The sequence below is a fragment of the Pecten maximus genome, chromosome 7, assembly GCF_902652985.1.
Source record: "Pecten maximus chromosome 7, xPecMax1.1, whole genome shotgun sequence".
In the NCBI taxonomy this organism is placed as follows: Eukaryota; Metazoa; Mollusca; class Bivalvia; order Pectinida; family Pectinidae; genus Pecten; species Pecten maximus.
In genome coordinates, this window is record NC_047021.1 from 20964396 (window position 1) to 20992167 (window position 27772).

General features: G+C 35.3%; 1 protein-coding gene across 3 annotated transcripts; it reads left to right on the forward strand.

The window, feature by feature from the left end:
- Window positions 1-165: 165 nt before the first annotated feature.
- Window positions 166-27772, forward strand: LOC117331878 (NF-kappa-B essential modulator-like). Of its 3 annotated transcripts, XM_033890835.1 has the most exons (15): window positions 166-249; window positions 1414-1701; window positions 2404-2603; window positions 3071-3223; window positions 3508-3901; window positions 7308-7468; window positions 7791-7871; window positions 9932-10056; window positions 11419-11568; window positions 11699-11804; window positions 11942-12121; window positions 12357-12674; window positions 15075-15149; window positions 21923-22071; window positions 23137-27772. In XM_033890835.1, the coding sequence occupies exons 2-14, from the start codon at window positions 1446-1448 to the stop codon at window positions 22052-22054; spliced, it is 2331 nt and encodes a 776-aa protein (XP_033746726.1). In that variant the 5' UTR covers window positions 166-249; window positions 1414-1445; the 3' UTR covers window positions 22055-22071; window positions 23137-27772. The 3 variants fall into 3 exon arrangements, with proteins under 3 accessions (XP_033746726.1, XP_033746725.1, XP_033746727.1); XM_033890834.1 differs by having other exon boundaries at window positions 21923-27770; XM_033890836.1 differs by lacking the exon at window positions 15075-15149 and having other exon boundaries at window positions 21923-27770.

The following is a 27772-nucleotide window of genomic DNA, read 5'->3' on the forward strand; positions in this document are numbered from 1 at the left end:
GCACTATTAAGCGCTAAAGCGATACAAATAATCTTAGTCCAGGCAATGTTTTAAAAGCACAGTAGACTCAATTTAGTTACCACCGTTAGTTCAAACGCTACGCGGTGAGTCGTATGTATTTTTACGCGTTCTGTCGTCAACGACTGTTTCGTCAGGATAACAGGGAATTTCCAATCAAAATAGCCTGCGCATCACTGACATGACAGTTTAAAAAAGCCCAAGCTAATTTCCAGCTGTACAGTAAAGGAAGTAAGGAAATCCATATTACTTTATGGAAAATGAACGTAGAATCACAATTGTGATACAGCTATTATAGAGACACAATATTTTAATGGTGATTGTCAACCTGTCAAAGTTGTTTACTTTCGGTTTGTGTCGAGCGAGAAATCTTGCTACATTTGTTAGTTACACACGAAAAGAAAGGTAAACGGACATAAAGTCATAACTCAGACGTTTTACTAATATTTGCCAGGACGTGTTTATTATGTAAAAGAAAACTAACTACATTCTATTGTAAGTAAATAATACATAAATCCTACAAGGCTAACAGACACACCCATGGATGTCTGCATTTAAAGTGACTATAACTTTCCATTTCATACTCGGTAGATAACGTCTATAGGCCCCTGTTCTCAGAAAATGGTTAATTTTCCCTACAGTACAGATAATATAGTACAGACTGATAATATTAACTCAAAATGAGATTTGACTCTTGGGGTTGAAGGGACATGTCTATTTGACATGTTTTGATGCCATGTATGCAATGTAATCATAACCACATACAAGTAAAAATCTGCATTATTAAAATAGAGCATTGACTTTTTAAAAATGTAGGGGGGGGGGGGGATATAGTGTTACCCATGTCCATGCCGTGCCATCCCATCACATTACGTCCTGTCCCGATGTAGCTAAACTCAGGAACTGCTGATGCAATTCTCGCCAATCTGTTTCGGGGTGTCAACTAAGTAACAACAGGGGCATTTATATCTTGCAGACATTTTCTAGTTAGAATTGAATAACTTATATGTTTCATGCATCGAAGTACGATAAAACAAACAGTATAAATAGGTTTGTCACTATTGCTATCCCTTTCTTCCGTATGACTCCTCCACTTTGGTTAAACAGACTAAATGGGTTGAAGCATTGAATGGAAACTTGTAGCTTTTTAAAAACCTTAAATCATATGGTTTTATTTTTTTTTTTGTTTTTTTTTAATAATGATCTTCTACATTCATATGATGTACTTCAATTTAAGTTCTCTTTGAAGGACAAACAGTTTGTCAGAAAAAGTCGATGACAAATTCCAAAATTTGTCCAGGGTTTAAGAGATATTATTTGATTTCTATTTGAGGACCCTTTTATGAAATGAGTGTATGACATAATTATTTTGAGGTATTTAATGTAATTTTTCAGGTAAATCATTATGCTAGTGAAATGAAAAAATAATGTCAGCTTTATACACACCGAACGGCCTCCCCATGGTCAATGGGGAAAGAGTTGAACTCCGTAGATCACCAGGAAGTTTGAATGGTGGGACATCATTTGATGTGATCACTCCGCCTAGTTCTGGACAGAGAACTCCAGCAGACTTAAGTTATGTTAATCCGATGGGAATGGGTCAGATATCTATGACTGATGTTACCCTGGAGCAGGCTGTGGACCGAGTCCAGGAACTGATGAAGGAGAATAAAGACTTAAGAGGTAGGTTTAATGTGGTGAACTGCAATATCATATGTAAATTGTTGTTCTAGGTCTATCAGCAACACGGAAACCTTCATCAAATTAAAAGGTATAAGTTTAATGGTGTACTGCATGGCATGTAGAATGTTTACTTTTGTCAAGACAAGACAAAATTGTATGTTGAGGAATATCTTTAAAAAGTTTAAATATGTTGATGTCTGGTATTGGCAAAGTAAGTTCGCACATTGTATGTCAGTAGAAACCTAGAATTGGCAAAGTAAGTTTGTATATATATATATAAATCAGTAGAAATCTGTTATTGTCGAAGTAAGTTTGTATATATATATAAATCAGTAGAAATCTTTTATTGTCGAAGTAAGTTTGTATATATATCAGTAGAAATCTGGTATTGTCAAAGTAAGTTTAATTTGTATGTCAGCAGAAGCATGTCATACTCCTACTCAAGCTGCCTATATTTTGAGTCATAAAAACATTAATTGTCACTGATAGGCTAATCTGTTTTTCTGATAATCTTCTTGTCCTTGTTAATGTTGAATGTTAGAATAAGAGTTTTAAATTTGTAAACTTTGTAGAGATTTTGTGTTTGTGTTGGAGGATGTATCTGGCCGATACCAAATTATAGTGATTAACAGAGCTGTATTAAAATAATTTTTTTGCAGAATTTGAATGAAATTTACTAAAAGTTTGTGTGTTTCTTTGTAGAGTATATGAAGGAGAACAATGAGATGATGAGACAACAGTATGAGGCTTTGGCCGAGTACAAGGCAAAGGTCCAGGAGAGTAATGCACAAACCAAAGAAAAGTTTGAACAGACACGCAATGTTATTCTGGAACTAAAAAAGGAGAATGGAAAACTTAAGTCCTCCCTACAGACTCAATCTGATGAAGCAAGCTGCACTCTGGTAATGGCATTAAATTCAATGCCAGTTTATGATTTATAAGAAATCTGATCATTTTCACACTGAATGCTTCACTCACAAAGGCTGTTTAATAACTACATCAAATGTTATATTGGCATATAATTATATAATTTTATGATTGAGTGTTTTGTCAATTTCAGTACAACTGTATTTATACAATAAGTCCCATGTCTGGTAATAAGCCCACTCATATGTATTGCTGTTTATTAGAAATACAAACAATAAAAAAAATTGTCATTGCAGTGCCCTGTAATAAGCCCATCCCTATGTATCGCAGTTCATTAGAAATACAAACAATATTATTCTAATGCCCTGTAGTTATATATATACACGTATATAAGCCCACTCCTCTACTTTGAATCAGAGATGATGTGTTGGTCCCTTGGTTTCATTACATTGTACTGTAATAAACACTGATATTTCAGCTGATTTCTCCTTTCTCTTCACAGTCTGAAAGGCTGGCAGATTTGGAAAGGACCAAAACAAAGTTAAAGGAAGAAAATTCTGTAAAAGACCAAGAGATTGGCTGTCTGAGGCATCAGTTAAAAGAGCTTTCTCTTCACAATCAGTCAAATCAGGACAAAAGTACTGCAAGTGATGTGGTGAGATTTTTAATTTTATTGTATTATCAAGGTTTGCTGTAAACTGATTTGAGTGTCAGCCCCAGAGGAATATCAATACAATATGTATTACCTATTTCAAATGTGTTGGCAATAAAGTTCATACTATTACTGGTATGAGTACATACACAGAAACTTTTGTAAAACTCTTGTAATAGATATGGTTTGTCAAGTTGATTATAGCTCTTTTATATACTGTGATTTTCTTTGATAAAATTGAAAAAAAAAATTCAGCTCATTTAGATTATTTTTTTTTTAAATTAAAGGTTTTTGTTACAAACACAAAAGAAGATGAGGAAAGACTAAGGAAAATGGAATCAGAAAGAGACCATTGTGCCAAAGAGGTGGAAACTCTGACTTTACAGAGACAGGTCGACCAAATGGAAATTTCTAAATTAAAAACTGATGTTAGTATGAATAAAAGACTGCAAGAAGAACAAGAAAAGTTGTCACTTGAAAATGTGGAGCTATCAGAAAAATTACGAACAATTATAAATGAAAATAAAACACTAAAAGCAGATATGAAGAAGAAGAAATTAGAAATTTCAGATTTGATGAGCAGCATGGAAGAGCTTTCAAAGCAAAATCATGAAAATGAAGAATTTCTTAAAGGTGCTGGCTACACATTGGTGGAAGGTTCACTGAAACAAGGGGACAGATGTAAGTTATAGAATTTGCTTCTTGTAAAAGTCCATTAGAGTGTGTATATAAGATTTTTAAAACTCTAGTATAATTGTATGTATGGCGATTTGTAAGTTTGACAACAATTTAGTCATTGTTAACCTTTTAATACTTCTTAGGTTGCTAAACAGGATGATTTTCTGAAGGATATTTGGAAGCAATCGGCCCCAATTCCAGTTGAAATTATTTCCTATTAAAGCCAAATTCCCAATTATTTTTCTTTTCCAGATTGAAACAAAATGGCCCTTTCCCATATTGGTATAATAAAGGCATGATAAAGGAAAACTCTGTTATATATATTAATTATTTCCCATTATTTTCAGTTGATAAGAACAGTTGTGAAGGTAATGTTTTTCTATTGTTGATAAGAACAGTTGTGAAGGTAATGTTTTTCTATTGTTGATAAGAACAGTTGTGAAGGTAATGTTTTTCTATTGTTAAGACTATCTATAAGCTTACACATATACAAGGAGTCAGATTTTCCAATCTATTTATAATAGTACGTTGTATAACATACTGTAGCACTTTTGATATTAAGTGATTTAGGAATTCTGTCCATTTATTATAAAGCAATAAACAATTTAAATGCCAATGCTCTTCATAAGTTTACGGAGATTAGAGGTGAGAGAAGATAATCTTTAATTGTTCCTTTAAAATTTCAAAACAACTCCATGAAATGACACCAGAGAATCTCTCCACAAGTTACTATAGAAGAATAAATACTTGCTCATGTTGAAGTGAATGTTTTAAAAATAATATGTAAATGTACATAATTTAAGTGGAATGATGAATTAGAACACTAACAAGGATTGCCATAGAAATTAATGTAGATAAACTATAATTAGAACAATAATAATTTAGCAGCCTCCAGCATAAAAATCACTAATATAAGATTACCACTAAGATATATACGTTTACAGTTTCCAATTTAAGAGAAGCATTGTTTTTTGTGAGTATCTGTTGTCATGTTGTAGCTTGATTGAAATTCTAACCTAAATTCAACTCAAATTATACTTTGGTTGGTTTAAAAAATTTCATACAAACATAAACATCCTCTTAAAAAGAAATTTCAATCATTCTTCGAGAAAAAAGTTTGGTCAGTGTAACTTTGTAAGATTCTGTTATGGGTTATACTTCTTATGTTAGTATAATGAAGATTCATTAAAAAGATAAATATATATCACCTTTGTCAAAAACAGTTACCCTTTTGTTTACTGCTTCTAAAGAAATAATGCTCATCTATTGATTTGCACATTGGTAGCTCATCAATAAAGTCGAGTCATGTCATTTATTGGTGACTGACAGAATTACTTCATCAGTATTTGTTCATGCATGGTGGCTTACAAGTTATGTGCCTGAGAGGAATGGTGTACTACAGCCTTGTAGTTTATATATAATTAGCTTTATATCGGTCTGCATTTCCATGTCTTGTTTGCAAAACATATCTAGATTCACAGCCATACTTTTTCCAACACAATGTATTAAACTTTAATTTTTTTTTTTTGCTTAACAGTATTAATCATCACAGGTGGTCACTATAGTATACTGAAGCAAATGAAAATATTCTGATAAAATTGAACAAAGTATAAATTCAAAGTCTGTACATAATTAAACTCCATGTTATGTCAGGTAAAAAATTGTAGTTACACAAATAGTTATGGAAATCCTTTTTGCAATGAAATCGTCAGATTGACAGCTTAACATGCAAATGAGAATTTTCTGGAAACACTCTCTCATACATGTATACTTGTCTTTTGAAAACATCATCTCTCTGCAAATAAAACTTGTAGATTTAATGATTTGATAGCTTTCTGATATTTTATCATATGATTAGTGACTTGTACATTTAGTATCTTTAAAGTTATTTGATGTATGTTTTACCCATTTGTGCATATTTTCCATTTTATTGGATTTTTAGCTCGTCTCTTCGAAGAAGAGAGAGAGCTTATGTTGTCACTCCGGCATTGGCGTTGGTTTCTCAAATGTTAAGTTTTTGGTGCAAGTGTTGAAAGGCATAGTAATTTATGGTAATATGGTCCCTGTGGGGGTCAAACTATCCCCTGTTGGAGTTAAACTAAAAGATTTTTTTTGGGAAAAAACAGATTTTTGAAATTTTTTGGACTTTGAAAATTTTTGCGTTAAGTTTTTGGTGCAAGTGTTAAAATGTATTATATTACATCCCTTTATAATTGTACCAGAGTGCTGATATTTGGCAATAGAGCCCCTATGGAGTTAAAATATCCCCTACCGGAGTTAAACTAAAAGATTTTTTTGGGAAAAAACCAGATTTTTCAAATTTTTGGACTTAGAAATTTGTTTGCGTTAAGTTTTTGGTGCAAGTGTTAAAAGGTTTTAATACATCACTTTATAATTGTACTAGGGTGCTGATATTTGGCAATAGAGTCCCTATGAAGTTAAACTATCCCCTTCCGGAGTTAAACTAAAAGTTTTTTTGGGAAAAATTCAGATTTTTCAAATTTTTGGACTTAGAATATTTCTGCGTTAAGTTTTTGTTAAAAGGTTTTATTACATCACTTTATAATTATACTAGGGTGCTGATATTTGGTAAAAGAGTCCCTCTGGATTTACACTATTCCTTCTTGGAGTGAAACTGAAAAAAAAACAATGTGAAAATACTTACATTAGACAATTTATTGCGGTCCACATTTTTCAAGGGAGACAACTCTCATTAGGATAATATTTTATAAAAAAATTGAAGAAATACCGATAGGTCCAAAAGCAATTACATTTGTATTTAATATATTCATTCAATCTACAACAGCATAACTTGTCAATAAATAATTTACATATATATATAAATTGGTATGGCTTTGAAAATTGCATGAATACATTAAACAATCTGATCAAGTAAACAATATAAATATTATTAATGCAATTTGCGAAACCATTCAAATTAATATATTTTAATTATTTATCAACAAACATTTGCGAGACGAGCTATGCTGTTCTCCAACAGCTCTTGTAATAATGTAATTGTTACCTAGCTGTCACACAAACAAGCCATTTCATGATAAAGATCTATTGTTGGTTTATAATACTTATGTTGCACATAGGATATATATTAATAAGCCTTGATTTCATTATCAATGAAGATAAAATTTTATCTGCAAAAGTAGAAATGATGTATTTATATTCAATAATAAGCCAAATTATGTATTGGATTTCGGCAAAAAAATAACATTTAATAGTCCAACAATATATATATGCTCACCTCCTACTTAAAGTCAAAGTTTAGTTAGGACCGTCTTAGTGTGTTAAGATTTATGAATTGCAAATATGAGAATTAAAGGACTCTTGTCAGTGAGTTGAGTGTAAGTGTTAATGTCCAATTTGATTTTACTAACATTGTGGTTTGGTGTCCCAGGGGAGTTCCCATCCCTACAGACAATGGGATCAGCTCGAGAAGAGGACCAGCTACAGAGACAGGGCATGCGTGTGGCCACACCCTCAGAGGTCATGGTTCAGATCCAGGACAACAGTAAGGCTGAACAACTCCAGCGACAGCTCTCACAGAAGGAAAGACAGGTAATATATATAGTACATGTATTATATGTTTGAAGGGACAACATACATTGATGAAGCATTTTATTGACAAAGTCTTCGGGTCAGTTTAAAGCAAAGCAAGTGATTTCAACTTCAGTGAAACCTGACTTTACTGACACTGTATGGGAGTCAGTATGTCAAATATGACCATGTGTTGATAAAGCCAATATGACAGTAGAGTATGTTGCAGTTTTAAACAGGATGTCATTAAAATGATTTGTAAATTAAGTCAGGTTTCACTGTACCTTACTAGGATATTCTATGAATTTGACAAGAGTGTAACATCACGCTATGTTTGCTGTAGATGGATCAGCTTGTGATGGAACTACACCAGAAGGACCAGGAGCTGCAGCATCTCCGAGATTTCAACAGCAAACAGACTCAGGTTAGACAGAAACACTTGTCTGCCTTTTTTCAGGGACAACTTGTCAGTCCCCTACTGGTGAAACTCTTATATTTCCTATCCATATGTCTTATACATATGTACATATGCCAAAGATTGTCAGCACTGTAGTGGCTTCATTCTCTGAGGGATTTTGATCAAACTTCACACAATGATAAAGGACCATAATGTCTCGCACTGTTACTATTTTTAGCTAGGTTAGATAGAGGGATATGTATTGCTATGCTTGTTATAAAAAAAAAAGCAAACATGTTATCACTTCAGATAGCATCGTCATCTTTTTAGCCCACCATCATCAGATGGTGGGCTATTCAAATCGCCCTGCGTCCGTGGTCCGTCGTCCGTCCCTCCGTCCGTAAACAATTCTTGTTATCGCTATTTCTGAGAAAGTACTGAAGGGATCTTTCTGAAATTTCATATGTAGGTTCCCCTTGGTGCCTAGTTATGCATATTGCATTTTGAGACCAATCGGAAAACAACATGGCCGACAGGCAGCCATCTTGGATTTTGACAATTGAAGTTTGTTATCGCTATTTCTGAGAAAGTACTGAAGGGATCTTTCTCAAATTTCATATGTAAGTTTCCCTTGGTGCCTAGTTATGCATATTGCGTTTTGAGACCAATCGGATAACAACATGGCCGACAGGCAGCCATCTTGGATTTTGACAATTGAAGTTTGTTATCGCTATTTCTGAGAAAGTACTGAATTGATCTTTCTCAAATTTCATATGAAGGTTCCTCTTTGTGCCTAGTTATGCATATTGCGTTTTGAGACCAATCGGAAAACAACATGGCCGACAGGCAGCCATCTTGGATTTAAACCATTGAAGTTTGTTATCGCTATTTCTGAGAAAGTACTGAAGGGATCTTTCTGAAATTTCATATGAAGGTTCCCCTTAGTGCCTTGTTATGCATGTTGCGTTTTGAGACCAATCGGAAAACAACATGGCCGACAGGCAGCCATCTTGGATTCTGACAATTGAAGTTTGTTATCGCTATTTCTGAGAAAGGACTGAAGGGATCTTTCTCAAATTTCATATGTAGGTTCCCCTTGGTGCTTATTATGCATATTGCGTTTTGAGGCCAATCGGAAAACAACATGGCCGCCAGGCAGCCATCTTGGATTTTGACAATTGAAGTTTGTTATCGCTATTTCTGAGAAAGTACTGAAGGGATCTTTCTCAAATTTCATATGTAAGTTTCCCTTGGTGCCTAGTTATGCATATTGCGTTTTGAGACCAATCTGAAAACAACATGGCCGACAGGCAGCCATCTTGGATTTTGACAATTGAAGTTTGTTATCACTATTTCTGAGAAAGTATTTGAGGGATCTTTCTCAAATTTCATATGTAAGTTTCCCTTGGTGCCTAGTCATGCATATTGCATTTTGAGACCAATCTGAAAATAACATGGCCGACAGGCAGCCATCTTGGATTTTGACAATTGAAGTTTGTTATCGCTATTTCTGAGAAAGTACTGAAGGGATCTTTCTCAAATTTCATATGGAGGTTCCCCTTGGTGCCTCGTTATGCTTATTGCATTTTGAGATCAATTGGAAAACAATATGGCCGACAGACCGCCATCTTGGATTTTGACAATTGAAGTTTGTTATCTCTATTTCTCAAAGTACTGAAGGGATCTTTCTCAAATTTCATAAGTAGGTTCCCCTTTGTCCCTTGTATTGCATTTGTGGACCAGTCTGTCCTGAAAACAACCTGCAAACAAACAGCCATTATCGTTAAATCTCAAATTTCTTATATAGCTAGGATTCCCTTGTTTGAAAAGTACTGGAGGGATGTCTTAATTTGCACAGATTAGTAAAATGAAGGGAAAAGTAGAGAAAAGATCAATCAGACATGGAACCTATGAAGATCATTCAATGGTGGGCGCCAAGATCCCTCTGGGATCTCTTGTTACTAATTCATTAATGGAGGAATTGTACAGATTAGACTTGTAAACGTAAAGATGGACATGGAGGTTTAAATAGACCTCATACAATATAAACTTTTGTTGTTAATGATTTACCCCTGTTTTCCTATCAGTCACCCACGTACACGGGAGATATGCAGAGTCTGATGTCCCAGAATGTAGCTCTCATGTCAGAAATCAAAGAAACCAGTGCAAAATTAGAGTCCACTAAACTCGCTCTGGAAAAGAAAACCACCAAGTAAGTAAATAATTATTGAATTGGTACATTTAGTGTTACTTTATACCTGTCGGTACAGGTGCTGTACTGAATTGGTACATTATACCTGTCGGTACAGGTGCTGTACTGAATTGGTACATTTAGTGTTACTTTATACCTGTCGGTACAGGTGCTGTACTGAATTGGTACATTTAGTGTTACTTTATACCTGTCGGTACAGGTGCTGTACTGAATTGGTACATTTAGTGTTACTTTATACCTGTCTGTACAGGTGCTGTACTGAATTGGTACTTTATACCTGTCTGTACAGGTGCTGTACTGAATTGGTACATTTAGTGTTACTTTATGTCTGTCTGTACAGGTGCTGTACTGAATTGGTACATTTAGTGTTACTTTATACCTGTCGGTACAGGTGCTGTACTGAATTGGTACATTTAGTGTTACTTTATACCTGTCGGTACAGGTGCTGTACTGAATTGGTACATTTAGTGTTACTTTATACCTGTCTGTACAGGTGCTGTACTGAATTGGTACTTTATACCTGTCTGTACAGGTGCTGTACTGAATTGGTACATTTAGTGTTACTTTATACCTGTCTGTACAGGTGCTGTATTGAATTGGTACATTATACCTGTCTGTACAGGTGCTGTACTGAATTGGTACATTTAGTGTTACTTTATACCTGTCTCTACAGGTGCTGTATTGAATTGGTACATTATACCTGTCTGTACAGGTGCTGTACTGAATTGGTACATTTAGTGTTACTTTATACCTGTCTGTACAGGTGCTGTACTGAATTGGTACATTATACCTGTCTGTACAGGTGCTGTACTGAATTGGTACATTTAGTGTTACTTTATACCTGTCTCTACAGGTGCTGTATTGAATTGGTACATTATACCTGTCGGTACAGGTGCTGTACTGAATTGGTACATTTAGTGTTACTTTATACCTGTCGGTACAGGTGCTGTACTGAATTGGTACATTATACCTGTCGGTACAGGTGCTGTACTGAATTGGTACATTATACCTGTCTGTACAGGTGCTGTATTGAATTAGTACATTATACCTGTCTGTACAGGTGCTGTACTGAATTGGTACATTTAGTGTTACTTTATACCTGTCAATACAGGTGCTGTACTGAATTGGTACATTATGCCTGTCTGTACAGGTGCTGACTGTACTGTTTAACCTATAAGATGATTTCTTTTGTGTGTTCAATGAGACTTGTTGTAAAGCTGATAAAAAGTTGTTTTGGTGTCAATTTCTGTTGATTGTCAAGTTTACATATTTACATAAAAAGATTCCCTTAAGTAGAGGACAACTAATTCGAGAAAATCAAAATAAACAGATAAAAACAATAAAACAATTTCCCCACTGCAGGACTACAGAGCTTGAAGAGAGATTGCAGATCAATGATAACATACAAGCACAAAGGAAGGAAGACAGTGCAATAATGGACACTCTCCGTTTATCTCTGAAGGGATATGAGGAGGCACTGAATGCGGAGCGCAGAGAACACCAGAACACCAAGTATGTATCAACTCAACACTTCTGTTTAGTTCTAACTTACAGTAACCCAGTAGCACAACATATAGCCTCTGACTCAGTCATGTGGTGGGCTTATTACAGGGTAATAAAAGTTATGTGATTTTATTTTCAGGAAACAGTTGGTGGAACTAAAACAAACATTTAACAATCTCACTGCTGACTACAAAAGTATCTTGCATACTTTTGAATCCTTCAAGGAAAACAGTATGAAACAGCAGGTATGTATCGAAGTTGTTGGTACTGTAGTATATACTGATTCCAACTGTCTCCATGAGAGGGGTCCAAACCTTACAGCATTCTCGCGCCTATCTATCCTATATACACTGGCTTTAACACCTTTCTGATGATGTTACAGAAACTGTCTGTTGACCCTAGTGAGAAAGAGCGGCTATTGGACAAGATCAGTCGGCTTACAGCAGAAATGGTTTCTGGGGAAGAAGCTGGAAAATATCGGGAGGCACAGATGAAAAGGATGAAGGAAGAAATAGAGAAACTGAAAGTAGATAACGAGACCATTCCAGTTCTACGGGCACAGGTAGCTGAGTGAATATTACATAGATATACATGATATATAAGTACACAAGTTTATATCCTGGCATTAGCTCACTTTTCCATTAACATAACTCTAGCCTATGATATTTAAACTGGAATGCTGACCCTTATGGATTATTTTAATGATCTCATTGGGATAATAGGTGAAAGTTATTTTAAATAGATAAATATAAATATCAATATGAAATAATTGAGTTTCATAATTGTTTGCTGATCAGGCTGATGTCTGGAAGATGGACTTTGACGCCGAAAGAAATTCCAGAGAACGACAGCATGCAGAGAATCAGCAGCTGAAACAGGAATTTCATAGCCTACAACTTCAGAATCAGCAACTTATGGATGAACTGGAGACATTGTCCAAGGGCCAGTTTGCCGAGATGCAACGTAAACATGGTGGAGTAGGGTCACACCAACAACAGATGCAGAACTATCTACAGGTCGGGACTCGACAGGCCCCTGTCGTCCACAGACCACCAATTCAGTACCCTTACCAGGACAACATTAATATGACACCTCCTGCACCTCACACACAACAGGTAAATGCTTGAAACAGAATACATAAGGTTCTAGGGGTTGATTGATGAGCATTTATTCACAAAGATTGTACATGGATAAAAACTTGTGTGTAACTCCCATACAACCTATATGATTTGCGAACTTGTATTTGCACAGGTCCTTTTGGTACTGAAAATGCTGAAAAAGCCTTCTATCCTTATTGCTATGTGCATTTTATTCCTCAGCTGCTGTCTTGTTTGAAGTAGTCTCCATGTATTGATTATATTTTCCATGGCTCAGGTCCTGCCAAGTTTTTCTCTGCTGGCAGGAATTTGGTGATTTTTTTAACTTTCATGGCTATGGCAGCTTGCTGCTTAGATATAATGATCTATCTGAGAAGACATTTTCTTTTTAAAAACTGTCAATTGATGGGAGTATTATGGCAGGCGTTGTCTTTCGTCATTCCAGCATAAACTTTTATTTGTCTGGAGATCTTCTCCTACATTATTGACTGATATCTTTCAAACTTAATATGCATTATACTCATGATATGTAATTGTGTTTCCTTAAAGATAATTATTGCCCTTGTCTATTTTGGTATACAATTTTTTGTCTACATATTTCAATCAATTTCTTTCAAACTTTATAATTATGGTATAGGGTTGTGTTTCCCTGAGTCAATTTGATTCCACTGTTTTTGCAAAAGTCATTCTCCTTTGTTTATTAGGTCACCTGAGACGAAGTCTCAAGTGACCTATTCTTATCGCCTTTTGTATGTCGTCATGCGTTGTGTGTTGCTTAACAATTTACAATTTCAACTTCTTTTCTGAAATACCTGAACCAATTTCAATGAAATTTTGCAGGAAGCTTCCATTTGCCAAAGAATTGTGTCTTATATGGTCCCCAATCCCAAGGAGCCTGAGGGGCGGGGCCAAAAAGGGTCAAGGCCAAAAAGGGTCAAATTGACTAAAATTTCAAAAATCTTCTTCTCAACTCCCAGTTATAGTGGAATCAAATACTCGTCGTAGAAAGAAAGGTCTTAAGGTCCTTTATCAAACTTGTGAATTTCATGATCCTGGAGTCTCACGTTTCCCCCTGGGAAGGGGGGTAAATTTTACTATCATTAGTTTACATATGGAAAACACATTTCTGAGCATTATTTGTTCCAATTGCCATTTGAAATAATACAAACTTTGTTAGAATTATCAGTATGGTATGTCTGTTTAATAGTATGTGCATATTGGCACTAACTGACTCCTAGGGTTTAAGAGGCGGAGCTAAAAAGGGTAAGAATAACTGAAATTTCAAAATTTCAATTAAAGGCCCAAATTAGTTAGAATCAAATACATTCTTTAGATGAAAGGGTCTTTAGATGCTTTACCAAAATTTTGAATTTCATGACTTAGGGGTCTCAAAGTTTTGCCTCTGGGGAGGGGGTAGACAATTACTAAAGTTTATATAGGCAAATCCAAGTTTTGACTATCATCTGTTTGATTTCTTTTGGAATACATTCTAAATAGGTTAACATTATCAGCATTAGATGACATCTTGATGGTATGCACATGTTGACCTTGACTGTCCCCCAGGGGCTTATGAGTGGGACCAAAAAGGGTCAAATAAATTTAAACTTCAAAAGTTCCTCTCCAGACCTAAATAAGATGCTCTACCACAATTGAAAATTTAATGACCCTCGAGTCTTGCGTTTGCCCCTGGGGAGGGAGTACACTTAAACTATAGTTTATATAGGGAAATCCAATATTTGACTATCATTTTTTAGCTCACCTGCCAGAAGAGAAAGTGAGCTTTTGCCATGGTGCGGCATCCATTATCAGTCAATTGTCTGTCTGGTCTTCCGGCCATCTGGCATCCATTATCAGTCAATTGTCTGTCTGGTCTTCCGGCCATCTTGCATCCACTTTTTCCTTAAACAACTTCTTTTTAATAACCAACAGGCCCTGGGACTTGATATTTGGCCAAGCATGATTGGGTGAAGGGCTACCAAGTTTGTTCTAAATGAATGACCTTGACCTACATTCAAGGTCACCGGGGTCAAATATGCATAAATCTTTAAATGAATGGCATGGGATGAATGAAATAAACCTCAAATTTAAGTTCACAGGAATCAAATCTGTCAAAACATATCAAAATTCAGTGAACTGTTAAGGCCCATGGGCCTCTTGTTTAGAGAAATCATCATTTTTAAATAGAGCTTGTGATCTGCTTGAAGCACATTTTAATTCAAAAGTTACTGAGTGACAAAATATGCTTATTTAAAATAAATGACCCAATGGAGATGGTTAAACAAATTTTCTTGCTTGGATAACTAAATGTAATATAACCCAAAACTCTATGGGTTGTTAACCTTGTATAGGGTTTTGTGTTAATAGATAACCCGATCTGGAAAGGCTTGTGGGTTATTGTGTTTATGATTCTGTTTTCAGTCAGCCCACTCATATGTAAACTACCCCTACCCCCCACAGCAATATCCAGGTGGGGTGGAGGCAAGCCATGGACAGGTAAATGTGGATCATTTGACAAGCATGCATATCCTACCTGCGTTAGTTTGATTGTTGCTGTTGTTATCTTAAAATCTTTTGTAAAGTAGTTACAAAATCACTGGATTCATCAGGGTTATCTCCCCTGCCTGTGGGTCAATTTTCATCCAAATCTACCTCTGTGTTTATGCACTAGATATCATTACTTGCTTGATCACTCATAATGCTCAAAGAGAAATTTTCAAGTTTTGTTATCATACTTTTGTTAACCCATTCTTGCCCATTGCAGTTCAATAAAATCCACTCCATTGTCCTGCAATAAGCCCACCCAAACACAAGTCAAATTATAGGTGACCTCTCCAGACTAATAACAGGATAAAGAAAGCATTAATATTTTCAAATGATAATCCACTTGTGAATATAGATACATGGAAAAGGTTATATAATTATAAAGTTACATTGGCATGTGAAAAGTTCCGTACCTCACTGATCAGCCAATAAAATCTTCTGTCTTTTAACCGATGACTCTAAAATGTTTTTTGCTACACGAAGGTAAAGTTCATGTACATGAAAAAAAGGTTATTTTTCCCCCAATCAAAATTCACATTGAATTTTTTCTCTGCATGCAGTAATTGTTGATACAACTACATGTACACTGTATAATGAAAATATTCAAAATATATTTAAACTACTACCAATCAAAAATCCATGATATTGCAATTTGCACATAAATGGTGGGAGTTCTCTGTATAGTATTTTGTTTACATATATATCTGTACTCCATAGTTAGAAAATATATATTCTGATTGTGGTGGGAAAAACAGGTGAAACTTATTTCCTTATAAACATTTAAAACAGGAATTTACGTTAATCAATGGGTAACAAGGCCATGTCTGGTAGTAAGGCCATGCCTGGTAATAAGGTCATGCCTGGTAATAAGGTCATACCTGGTAGTAAGGTCATACCTGGTAATAAGGTCATACCTGGTAGTAAGGCCATACCTGGTAATAAGGTCATACCTGGTAGTAAGGTCATACCTGGTAATAAGGTCATACCTGGTAATAAGGTCATACCTGGTAATAAGGTCATGCCTGGTAGTAAGGTCATGCCTGGTAATAAGGTCATACCTGGTAATAAGGTCATACCTGGTAGTAAGGTCATGCCTGGTAATAAGGTCATACCTGGTAGTAAGGTCATATCTGGTAATAAGGTCATACCTGGTAATAAGGCCATGCCTGGTAATAAGGTCATGCCTGGTAATAAGGTCATACCTGGTAATAAGGTCATGCCTGGTAATAAGGTCATGTCTGGCAATAATGTCATGCCTGGTAATAAGGTCATACCTGGTAATAAGGTCATACCTGGTAATAAGGCCATGTCTGGTAATAAGGCCATACCTGGTAATAAGGTCATACCTGGTAATAAGGTCATGCCTGGTAGTAAGTTCATGCCTGGTAGTAAGTTCATGTCTGGTAGTAAGGTCATGCCTGGTAGTAAGGTCATGTCTGGTAGTAAGGTCATGTCTGGTAGTAAGGTCATGCCTGGTAATAAGGTCATGCCTGGTAGTAAGTTTATGCCTGGTAGTAAGGTCATGCCTGGTAGTAAGGTCATGCCTGGTAATAAGGTCATACCTGGTAGTAAGGCCATGCCTGGTAGTAAGGTCATGCCTGGTAATAAGGTCATACCTGGTAGTAAGGTCATATCTGGTAATAAGGTCATGGCTGGTAGTAAGGTCATACCTGGTAATAAGGTCTTAACTGGTAATAAGGTCATACCTGGTAATAATGTCATACCTGGTAGTAAGGCCATACCTGGTAATAAGGTCATACCTGGTAGTAAGGTCATACCTGGTAATAAGGTCATACCTGGTAATAAGGTCATACCTGGTAATAAGGTCATGCCTGGTAGTAAGGTCATGCCTGGTAATAAGGTCATACCTGGTAATAAGGTCATACCTGGTAGTAAGGTCATGCCTGGTAATAAGGTCATACCTGGTAGTAAGGTCATATCTGGTAGTAAGGTCATACCTGGTAATAAGGCCATGCCTGGTAATAAGGTCATGCCTGGTAATAAGGTCATACCTGGTAATAAGGTCATGCCTGGTAATAAGGTCATGTCTGGCAATAATGTCATGCCTGGTAATAAGGTCATACCTGGTAATAAGGTCATACCTGGTAATAAGGCCATGTCTGGTAATAAGGCCATACCTGGTAATAAGGTCATACCTGGTAATAAGGTCATGCCTGGTAGTAAGTTCATGCCTGGTAGTAAGTTCATGTCTGGTAGTAAGGTCATGCCTGGTAGTAAGGTCATGTCTGGTAGTAAGGTCATGTCTGGTAGTAAGGTCATGCCTGGTAATAAGGTCATGCCTGGTAGTAAGTTTATGCCTGGTAGTAAGGTCATGCCTGGTAGTAAGGTCATGCCTGGTAATAAGGTCATACCTGGTAGTAAGGCCATGCCTGGTAGTAAGGTCATGCCTGGTAATAAGGTCATACCTGGTAGTAAGGTCATATCTGGTAATAAGGTCATGGCTGGTAGTAAGGTCATACCTGGTAATAAGGTCTTAACTGGTAATAAGGTCATACCTGGTAATAATGTCATGCCTGGTAATAAGGTCATACCTGGTAATAAGGTCATACCTGGTAGTAAAGTCATACCTGGTAGTAAGGTCATATCTGGTAATAAGGTCATGCCTGGTAATAAGGTCATGCCTGGTTATAATGTCATGCCTGGTAATAAGGTCATACCTGGTAATAAGGTCATACCTGGTAATAAGGTCATACCTGGTAAAAAGGTCATGGCTGGTAGTAAGGCCATACCTGGTAGTAATGTCATGCCTGGTAGTAAAGTCATACCTGGTAGTAAGGTCATACCTGGTAGTAAGGTCATACCTGGTAATAAGGTCATACCTGGTAGTAAGATCATACCTGCTAGTAAGATCATACCTGGTAATAAGGCCATGTCTGGTAATAAGGTCATACCTGGTAATAAGGTCATACTTGGTAATAAGGTCATGTCTGGTAATAATGTCATGCCTGGTAATAAGGTCATACCTGGTAATAAGGTCATACCTGGTAATAAGGTCATACGCATGTGGGTTAATGTTGCGTCCCGTTTTGTTGCTCATTAGTGTATTCATGTAAAATATACATTGTTGTACATTGTTGCAACTTGTACATTCCAATGACGTCACATTGTTTACAGATCCCGCGTTGTGTCTGCACTGACTGACACGAAGGCTTCATTCTGTGTTTTTTAGTGTTTTTGTTAGTTTTCTGATAATTCAATTGATAAGGTATGATTAAACAACCCCAATCAATATGAGTTGTGAATGTAATTTTAAGTTTAAACCGCATATTGCGAAAAATATTTCACTTTCACTTTGTCACTTTGTGCATTCGTGATCGCAGCTTCGATCGGCTGTCATGGCAACGACGAGGACGGTGGTTTCATCACAGTGACGAATTTACAAACTTGCGTGTGTACAGCCGACAACTTCTAACTATACCTTATGTTTTTGGAAATCATCTGTAAATAATTAATTGGATTAATTACGATCCATTGCATTCGTTTATTAACGTTTATTCGTTTCTATATGCCGATTTCGATATTTAAAACACTGAAGAGTTCCAATATTGGAGAATGAACATTAACACTTGCTCTATGAATCGTCCTAGAGCACCCGACTACCCTAAATCAATACTTATGAAACAGGTAAGAGCGTGAAGGTAATTGTATGAGAGCAACGAAAAGTGCTGTACATTCTTACGAAAATGACAAACATCGTCAAAATTACTTAAAAAGTAGTCAATTAATCGGCACTTCTTCAATTAACACCAGTTTATAACGCCGTTATGTAACCATACTTGAATACATAGAAGAATGTACAGCACTTTTGCTCGGTTTCTTAGCACGATGAATAAGTGTATCATGTTTGTTTGTACGACAAAATACGTTGGTCGGGTGCTCTGGCCATATTTACCGACCAAGTGTTAATGTAGTCCTTCGTGCCGGTCACGTGACCACGCGAGAACACGAGGAACGACGAAAACATCCCGATAAAGACGTTGGACACCTAACATTAAAATCCGATCAAGAAAACAAACAGAACTAACCGGGAAATCATTAAATATTGAATTTATATTAAAACATGACGTTTTTTGTTCTTTTAAATTATAAATGCAACATTAAACCACATGCGTACCTGGTAGTAAGATCATACCTGCTAGTAAGATCATACCTGGTAATAAGGCCATGGCTGGTAATAAGGTCATACCTGGTAGTAAGGCCATACCTGGTAATAAGGTCATACCTGGTAATAAGGTCATACCTGGTAATAATGTCATGCCTGGTAATAAGGCCATGGCTGGTAGTAAGGTCATACCTGGTAATAAGGTCATGCCTGGTAATAAGGTCATACCTGGTAGTAAGGCCATGGCTGGTAGTAAGGCCATACCTGGTAGTGAGGTCATGCCTGGTAGTAAGGCCATGTCTGGTAATAAGGTCATACCTGGTAATAAGGTCATACCTGGTAATAAGGTCATACCTGGTAGTAAGGTCATGTCTGGTAATAAGGTCATGCCTGGTAATAAGGTCATGCCTGGTAATAAGGTCATGGCTGGTAATAAGGTCATACCTGGTAATAAGGTCATGCCTGGTAATAAGGTCATGGCTGGTAGTAAGGCAGCTTAGTTTATCTAGAGTCAAAATGTATGTACATATATGACCTCCTTGGCATATTTACAGAATAGATATAGTAATTTTAATCAAGTAGCATTTGAATATTCCACCCTTGGAGAGCAATCAAGGTTGTTTGATATGAATAGGTAAAGTATCAAGATTGTATAATTATACCAGTTATATTTTTCTCTTGATTTTTTGTGCTCACTGATTGGTTAGAACTGTGTCACATAGACATCTGTAAAAAGTATATTGACTTGATAGTTCATAAAAAGTGTAATTGCTCAAGGGGAATCCCTGCTGTTATATCACTTTGAAGCTTGAATGGTGCATGATGATGAAAGTCAGTGAGAATCAAGCACTCTGAAGACCTAGTTACATATGAAGCGACATTCTTTTGGCAAAATGGACGATGGACAGCAGAAAAAGTGAAAATTGTGTAGAAGACAATTAAAATCACATGTCCATTGGAAAAAGTGAAACTTATGTAGATGGCACTCCATGTGTGAACAGTTCAATCAATGTTTACAATTCTTATCTGATAGTTTCATTAATAGATTATTCTCAAAAATAAAGTCTCTATTTACATTAACATTATAGTGACAAGAAAATAAATTTGTCATTGTTTGAATGTTTGTTTTTTTGTTTTTGTTTTTTAATCAACAAAATTAAAAAAAGAAAAAAAGAAAAACTTTTAAATAAAAAAATAAATCAGGAAAAATGTAATAAAGCAATTGTAGCAATTTGATTTTTGTCAGTAGACTAGAGGGTTTATGGTTAATGGCACTGCTTACCTACACTCCAAACCAAAAATCATGCTTCAGCATTGCTACTAACAACCAGGAAATGTCATTTTTATTGAGTACCATACCTGGTATCCATTACCTCACAGTCATATTTTAAAATCAGATTTCCTACTCTTTATTTCAGTCATATTTAATCAGATTTCACACTCTTTACTTCTCATTGATTTGTTTAAACTGTGGCATTAATGTTGTTTTTTTTTCTATTATTTCTTTTTTGTTTTAATACATGAAATTTCAAAAAACATTTTTTCCACCATTTTTTGTGTTGCTTTAAAATTGATATTGTGATGCTTACATGTGGGTGATTAATTTCCCACACTGGTGCTGAAAAAAATTGATATCTTTATGCATATTTGTAAAATATTTCAGCAGTTTAAAAAAAATCATAATAGACTGTGTGTTTAATGAATGGATAAGATGCCAGAAAACGGTCATGATACATGTCAAGTTTGGTATAGGTGCTAATTTGGCTGGAAAAGCAGGATACCAGGGTGTATCAGATAGTAATAAACAGTATCTATGTGCAGCCAAACTCTCAATATATCTGACTCTTAAGTGTGAAGTAACATTCACTCTGGGGATTTAAAGAACAGAATGAATGTTATTTCGCCTTGAGAGACTAATAGAATCTTTCACCTCAAGCCCAGTGTTTGGGAACTTAACAATATCTCCCCGAGGGTTGAGATCCCCCTATCTCATCCCAAAAAGGGGTGAATGATTATTTTTCTCTTACCCTGTTTTCCAATCGTAGTGTGAACCAAATCCAAACGTATGTAAACAACAACACGTGGACGTGGACGGTGGATGACTGTTGTAATAAGGCTGCAGCAGACGCTTTACACCTTACGATGTTGATTTCATACAAAATATAATTCCAATAAGCTTGTGATAAAGGACATCAAACACTTAGTTAACTCTGATAATTAATACTTATTTTAATTTCTTTTATGAATAATACTGATATCAACACTTAAACTCTCCGGGTCAGGTCATAGGTCACCCCGGTAAAACTGCAGATATCTCTGTCCAGGGTAAGAGAAAAACTTATCTTGAATGCACAATTAGTATTACTAGGGTAATTCAGGAAATAGACATGTTTTTGTTTTACAAATTCAGGTCCATTGAAATATGCAAGTAAACTGTACCAATCAAGATTGATGAAAATGTGTACACTATAATTTGGCCTGGATTTCAACATTTACAGTAACAGAAAATACTAGACACACAAACTTCTGTCATCATCTGTATTTTTAATTGTTAATATGTTAAATATGATGCCCTCTTACCTGGTATTATCTTTGTTGACAGCCAGCATCGAGGGGCATTGAAAGCTACCAGGAGGAAGGAGAGTACCAGCCGCTGTGTTGTCCCAAGTGTGGTATACAGTGTCCTGAAGTAGATACCCTACAGATACACGTCCTGGAATGCATCGATCACTAAAGATACCCTACAGATACATGTACTGGACTGTATCGATCACTAAAGATACCCTATAGATACATGTACTGGACTGTATAGATCACTAAAGATACCCTACAGATACATGTACTGGACTGTATAGATCACTAAAGATACCCTACAGATACATGTACTGGACTGTATAGATCACTAAAGATACCCTACAGATACATGTACTGGACTGTATAGATCACTAAAGATACCCTACAGATACATGTACTGGACTGTATCGATCACTAAAGATACCCTACAGATACATGTACTGGACTGTATAGATCACTAAAGATACCCTACAGATACATGTACTGGACTGTATCGATCACTAAAGATACCCTACAGATACATGTACTGGACTGTATAGATCACTAAAGATATCCTACAGATACATGTACTGGACTGCATCGATCACTAAAGATACCCTACAGATACATGTACTGGACTGTATCGATCACTAAAGATACCCTACAGATACATGTACTGGACTGTATTGATCACTAAAGATACCCTATAGATACATGTACTGGACTGTATAGATCACTAAAGATACCCTACAGATACATGTACTGGACTGTATCGATCACTAAAGATACCCTATAGATACATGTACTGGACTGTATAGATCACTAAAGATACCCTACAGATACATGTACTGGACTGTATCGATCACTAAAGATACCCTATAGATACATGTACTGGACTGTATCGATCACTAAAGATACCCTACAGATACATGTACTGGACTGTATCGATCACTAAAGATACCCTATAGATATATGTACTGGACTGTATCGATCACTAAAGATACCCTACAGATACATGTACTGGACTGTATCGATCACTAAAGATACCCTACTGATACATGTACTGGACTGTATCGATCACTAAAGATACCCTACAGATACGTGTACTGGACTGTATCGATCACTAAAGATACCCTACAGATACATGTACTGGACTGTATCGATCACTAAAGATACCCTACAGATACACGTCCTGGACTGTATTGATCACTAAAGATACCCTACAGATACATGTACTGGACTGTATCGATACCCTACAGATACATGTACTGGACTGTATCGATCACTAAAGATACCCTATAGATACATGTACTGGACTGTATCGATCACTAAAGATACCCTATAGATACATGTACTGGACTGTATCGATCACTAAAGATACCCTACAGATACATGTACTGGACTGTATCGATCACTAAAGATACCCTACAGATACACGTCCTGGAATGCATCTATCACTAAAGATACCCTACAGATACATGTACTGGACTGTATCGATCACTAAAGATACCCTACAGATACATGTACTGGACTGTATATATCACTAAAGATACCCTACAGATACATGTACTGGACTGTGTTGATACCCTACAGATACATGTACTGGACTGTATCGATCACTAAAGATATCCTACAGATACATATACTGGACTGCATCGATCACTAAAGATACCCTACAGATACATGTACTGGACTGTGTCGATACCCTACAGATACATGTCCTGGAATGCATTGATTCAAATTCTGGATTGTATTGAATGTTAACACTACAAGATAAAACAAATGCAATTGTGATGGTAGTTGTGATGAAGTGAGACTTCTTGTTGGTTTAATATTTCTCAAATTGATCAAAATGTCTTAATTAACAGGATTTGTTTGTGCTGTCATGTATCCAACACAATATTTTCTTTTGACCATTTTAATGAAAACATACTGATAATTACACAATGATGATGACAAGAATATTCCCTCTATTGGTTTGTGTCTAGATGACAATACATGTATCACGATATGGTAATATGTTTTGACATTATAGATGTGAATTCATAACTATAATGATGCTGTTCATCTGTACACTTTCTGTCCTCTATCTGTCCTCCATCTTCCTCTATCTGTCCTCTATCTGTCCTTCTGTCCTCCCTCTGTCCTCCATCTGTCCTCTATCTGTCCTCCATCTGTCCTCTAATGTATACATTTGGTGTGTGTTGTAATATATATATATATATTTTTTTTTTTTTTTTTGTTATCATGGAAAATACATATCTTGTTATTGAAAATTACCTTGATATTGTATTCATTTTGTAACTGCTTTTTAAATTATGATCCTAGAGTAAGTTATTGTAATTACATCTACCAGTTTAATTATCCTTATTTGAACCATCTGCAACATCCAATTGTTACATTCTGACGAGTGCTGCCCCTGGATGTCAAGGATGTTGTATGGACTAATATAGTACACCACCTTTGTCCATGAAACATGTTACATTGAAAAGTTCAGTAAAACCAGTTTTCCTATACATGTATGTTCAAAACTAGTATAAAACATAATATGTAAACAGAGAATTTTTTATCTTGTACGCTTAAGGGTCTTGTATGTTAGACCTCTTGTATACACCTGTATCCACGGCTGGTTCACCTGGATTTCTACAATGGAACGTTGACCTTCTGGGACGTTGTTTTTAACGCCCACCGTCCCATTCCTCTTATTGAATTGCAGTAATAGTTTATATTTAAGTGGTACACTTATTATCACTTGAGGGCCTGGGTTGGTATTAATCAGTAGCATACTGGTAGGAAAATCTTATCACATCGTACAAATTAATGATATTCCAACTTCCTCGATAGAAAAGGTCAAACGTACGGTAGACTTCACTACTTTTCTTTTAATAGGCCCATATGGTGAGAAATATTATTTTTGTTGAACTTGTCCTACTATGAAAGATGTTTATTTGTAAAACCATGAGCCTCTTGTTACAACTGTGGTGTTTGATTTGTCTAAGTCTATGGTTCCCCACTCTGTACATGTTATATATGATGGTATAATTGAGATTTATTTACAGTATAGATCTGCAATATTCATGTGAACAATTTATGTCCAGTTTTTAGGGAAACAACTCTCAAAGTAAATCAATGATTTAAAAAAACAACCTTGCATTGTTTTCACATTATAATCATAATTAAAGAGGTATTGTCGATTGTTTTCCTCTAACTGATTATATATACATGTAATTATCATTATAGGGTACCAATGATAATTATCTACTGATTTTAAACATACAAAACTTGCATTTCTCACAAAATATATTCCAAGATAAAAGAAAGTTTGATACGTTTTCATATAAAAATTATATACATCATAGTTATATCAAGCGACAATGATTTTGTGAGTATCGTAGATCCTTATGAAATGAAGAATTTAATTAATTTCTGTTACAAGTCTTCAACTAGAAGTGGCCTTATGCTGTAACCAAAGTTTATTGTAATAATAAATATTCAATTTAATATGTGTTAAAATCTTGTACATGAATGAGACATTTATATAGTAATCCTGGGTAAAGGATTTATAGTTTGTTTACCAGATAGAGTTCATTATGCCTGAGATAGAGTTTATTATGCCTGAGATAGAGTTTATTATGCCCGAGATCGAGTTCATTATGCCCGAGATAGAGTTTATTGTGCCTGCGTTACTTGCTATAGTAATAATTAGATTTGCTAGCGAGTTTATTTATTATACATTTACAACTTGATGATGTTGATGTTATTGTACATGTATAGATAAAGTTTTGATGGTAATAATGAGTGATAGTGTTCAGTAAGCATCATTTTGCTTTTTTGTAATATAATATCCTTATAAGTTACAAAATAAATAATGATACAGTATATTTCTCACACTTGGAACTCATTAGATACAGTATGTGAATTGCTTTAGGACGGCTTTATTGCTGTGATATTATTGATTATTATAATTAAGCTTAGATAAAAAGTCTCAGAAGTTTTCATGACAGTTAGCAACTTAATCAGCATCACAGAAACGTGGTACCCATACATGTCAAGACCATGAATTTGGAGGTCCTTGTAACAGTTAGATCCACCTGGTGCAATGCAAAGTTCTTTTTTTCTTGTTTTGGTTTTTATTTGTAGTTTCATGTTAATTCAAGGTTAATTAATTGTTATGTTCAATGGAAAACTAATTGTCCCAGTAATTGATGGACCAATGCAAAGATGTTATAGGTATATACATTGTATATGTATGCTACCTTTTAAAGCAGATTTCAAGTGGTTAGAACATTTTTTCATGGAAAATAATTTGATATTGTTACTGATATGGTTATACATCTGGCCACCATCTGTCGTATGTTAGCCTTTAACAACAGTTATAGGTCCAGTTATTTTAATTCATTATTGCCTGTTGAAATGTGCCATAGTATTAACTATACATGTATATATATATATCACGATGTGTTGTCCTGTATAACTGGTGATCATTTCAGTCACACACTGGGTGTGAGAGGTTGTGTATCACTATGTAACACTTAGTATCATTTAGATAAGCCTTTAATTTGGGGGAGAGAACTATCTTGGAGGTATGGTGGGGTGTTGGGAATATGGAGAAGATGTACAACATACCAGTGAGGGGAAAGTTTCCACCATGAGTTTTATAGATGCAAATATTTATATAATTGATCAATTAATTAATCAACTATTTTTTTTTCTAACCTTATTATAAGAAGCAGTATGAATTTTCTTTTTCCCAAAATGACATTCTTAGGGGATGCCATTTGACAATGTGCTACTGATCAATTTATTCCACTCGCATATTTTAATACATGTATATATGATACAAAAGACTAGGACAATCTGTTTGCTGCATGGTTAATTTAAATCCAAGCTATATACTTTGATGTCATGATAAAACGATAAGATTTTATCACGACTCACTTTAGGTGTGAATCTTCATAAATTCGTGAGTGAAATGTGAGCGATAGGTATTAAATGACATGTACTATATTCAGAGTCTCAACAGGTTAATTAGAATTAATTTGGCTAGGTAATTCTAGCCAAAAACCAATGAAAACTTCTGATTCATGTTGGTAGGCTATATCATCTTGTATTTTTTCGCTGTATAAAGCTAATGAGTACTTTAGATAACAGGGTGACAAACCAATGTTAAATTGTTTGTCTTAGTCTGGTTGTGTACCGTGTAGTTTTATACTAAAACATGCAGGTATCCTCTATATACCACCCACATGTAAAATGTGGATTTTAAACTGAATTAAAATTTCAGAATGAATGTGATATCTTCTTAATTTTTCCCCCGTGATATTGATGAATGTTGATATAACTACATACAGAAATATATATATATATATATTCATATTCATGATGTTTGCTTGTCTCATTCTAATTTGAACTATATACATTTTGTATCTTGAAAAAAGTTTATCAGTTCTGATAATTTTCATCTTCTGGCAAACCTTATTTTGCTAAAAAAAATTTTGATGAAAATTTTCGAACTAATTCCATTTTCTGTTTATTATTTTCTATGGCTCTCGTAGAAAGTTGAAAATGTTGGTGTGCAATGATAATGTAAATGATATAATGCACTAAAATTTGAATGCACCAAAATAAGCATGTTTATATAATTAAGCAAATAACAGATAAGATATTGTAAGGAAATTCATGTTCCATCATTATTTAGCAGACCTGTACACCAGTCATTTTGATGATGGTGTACAAGTTGGCTATGTCAACTTTATTGGTATGTGTATAACAGAGTCCATGTTTAACATTGATGTTATGTGCGCAAAGTACACAAACAATTGTTATGAAATATCTCTGCAGATTGTGTAAATATCAATTGTCTTCGTAATAAAGATGAATTAAATTAAATTTTGATTTG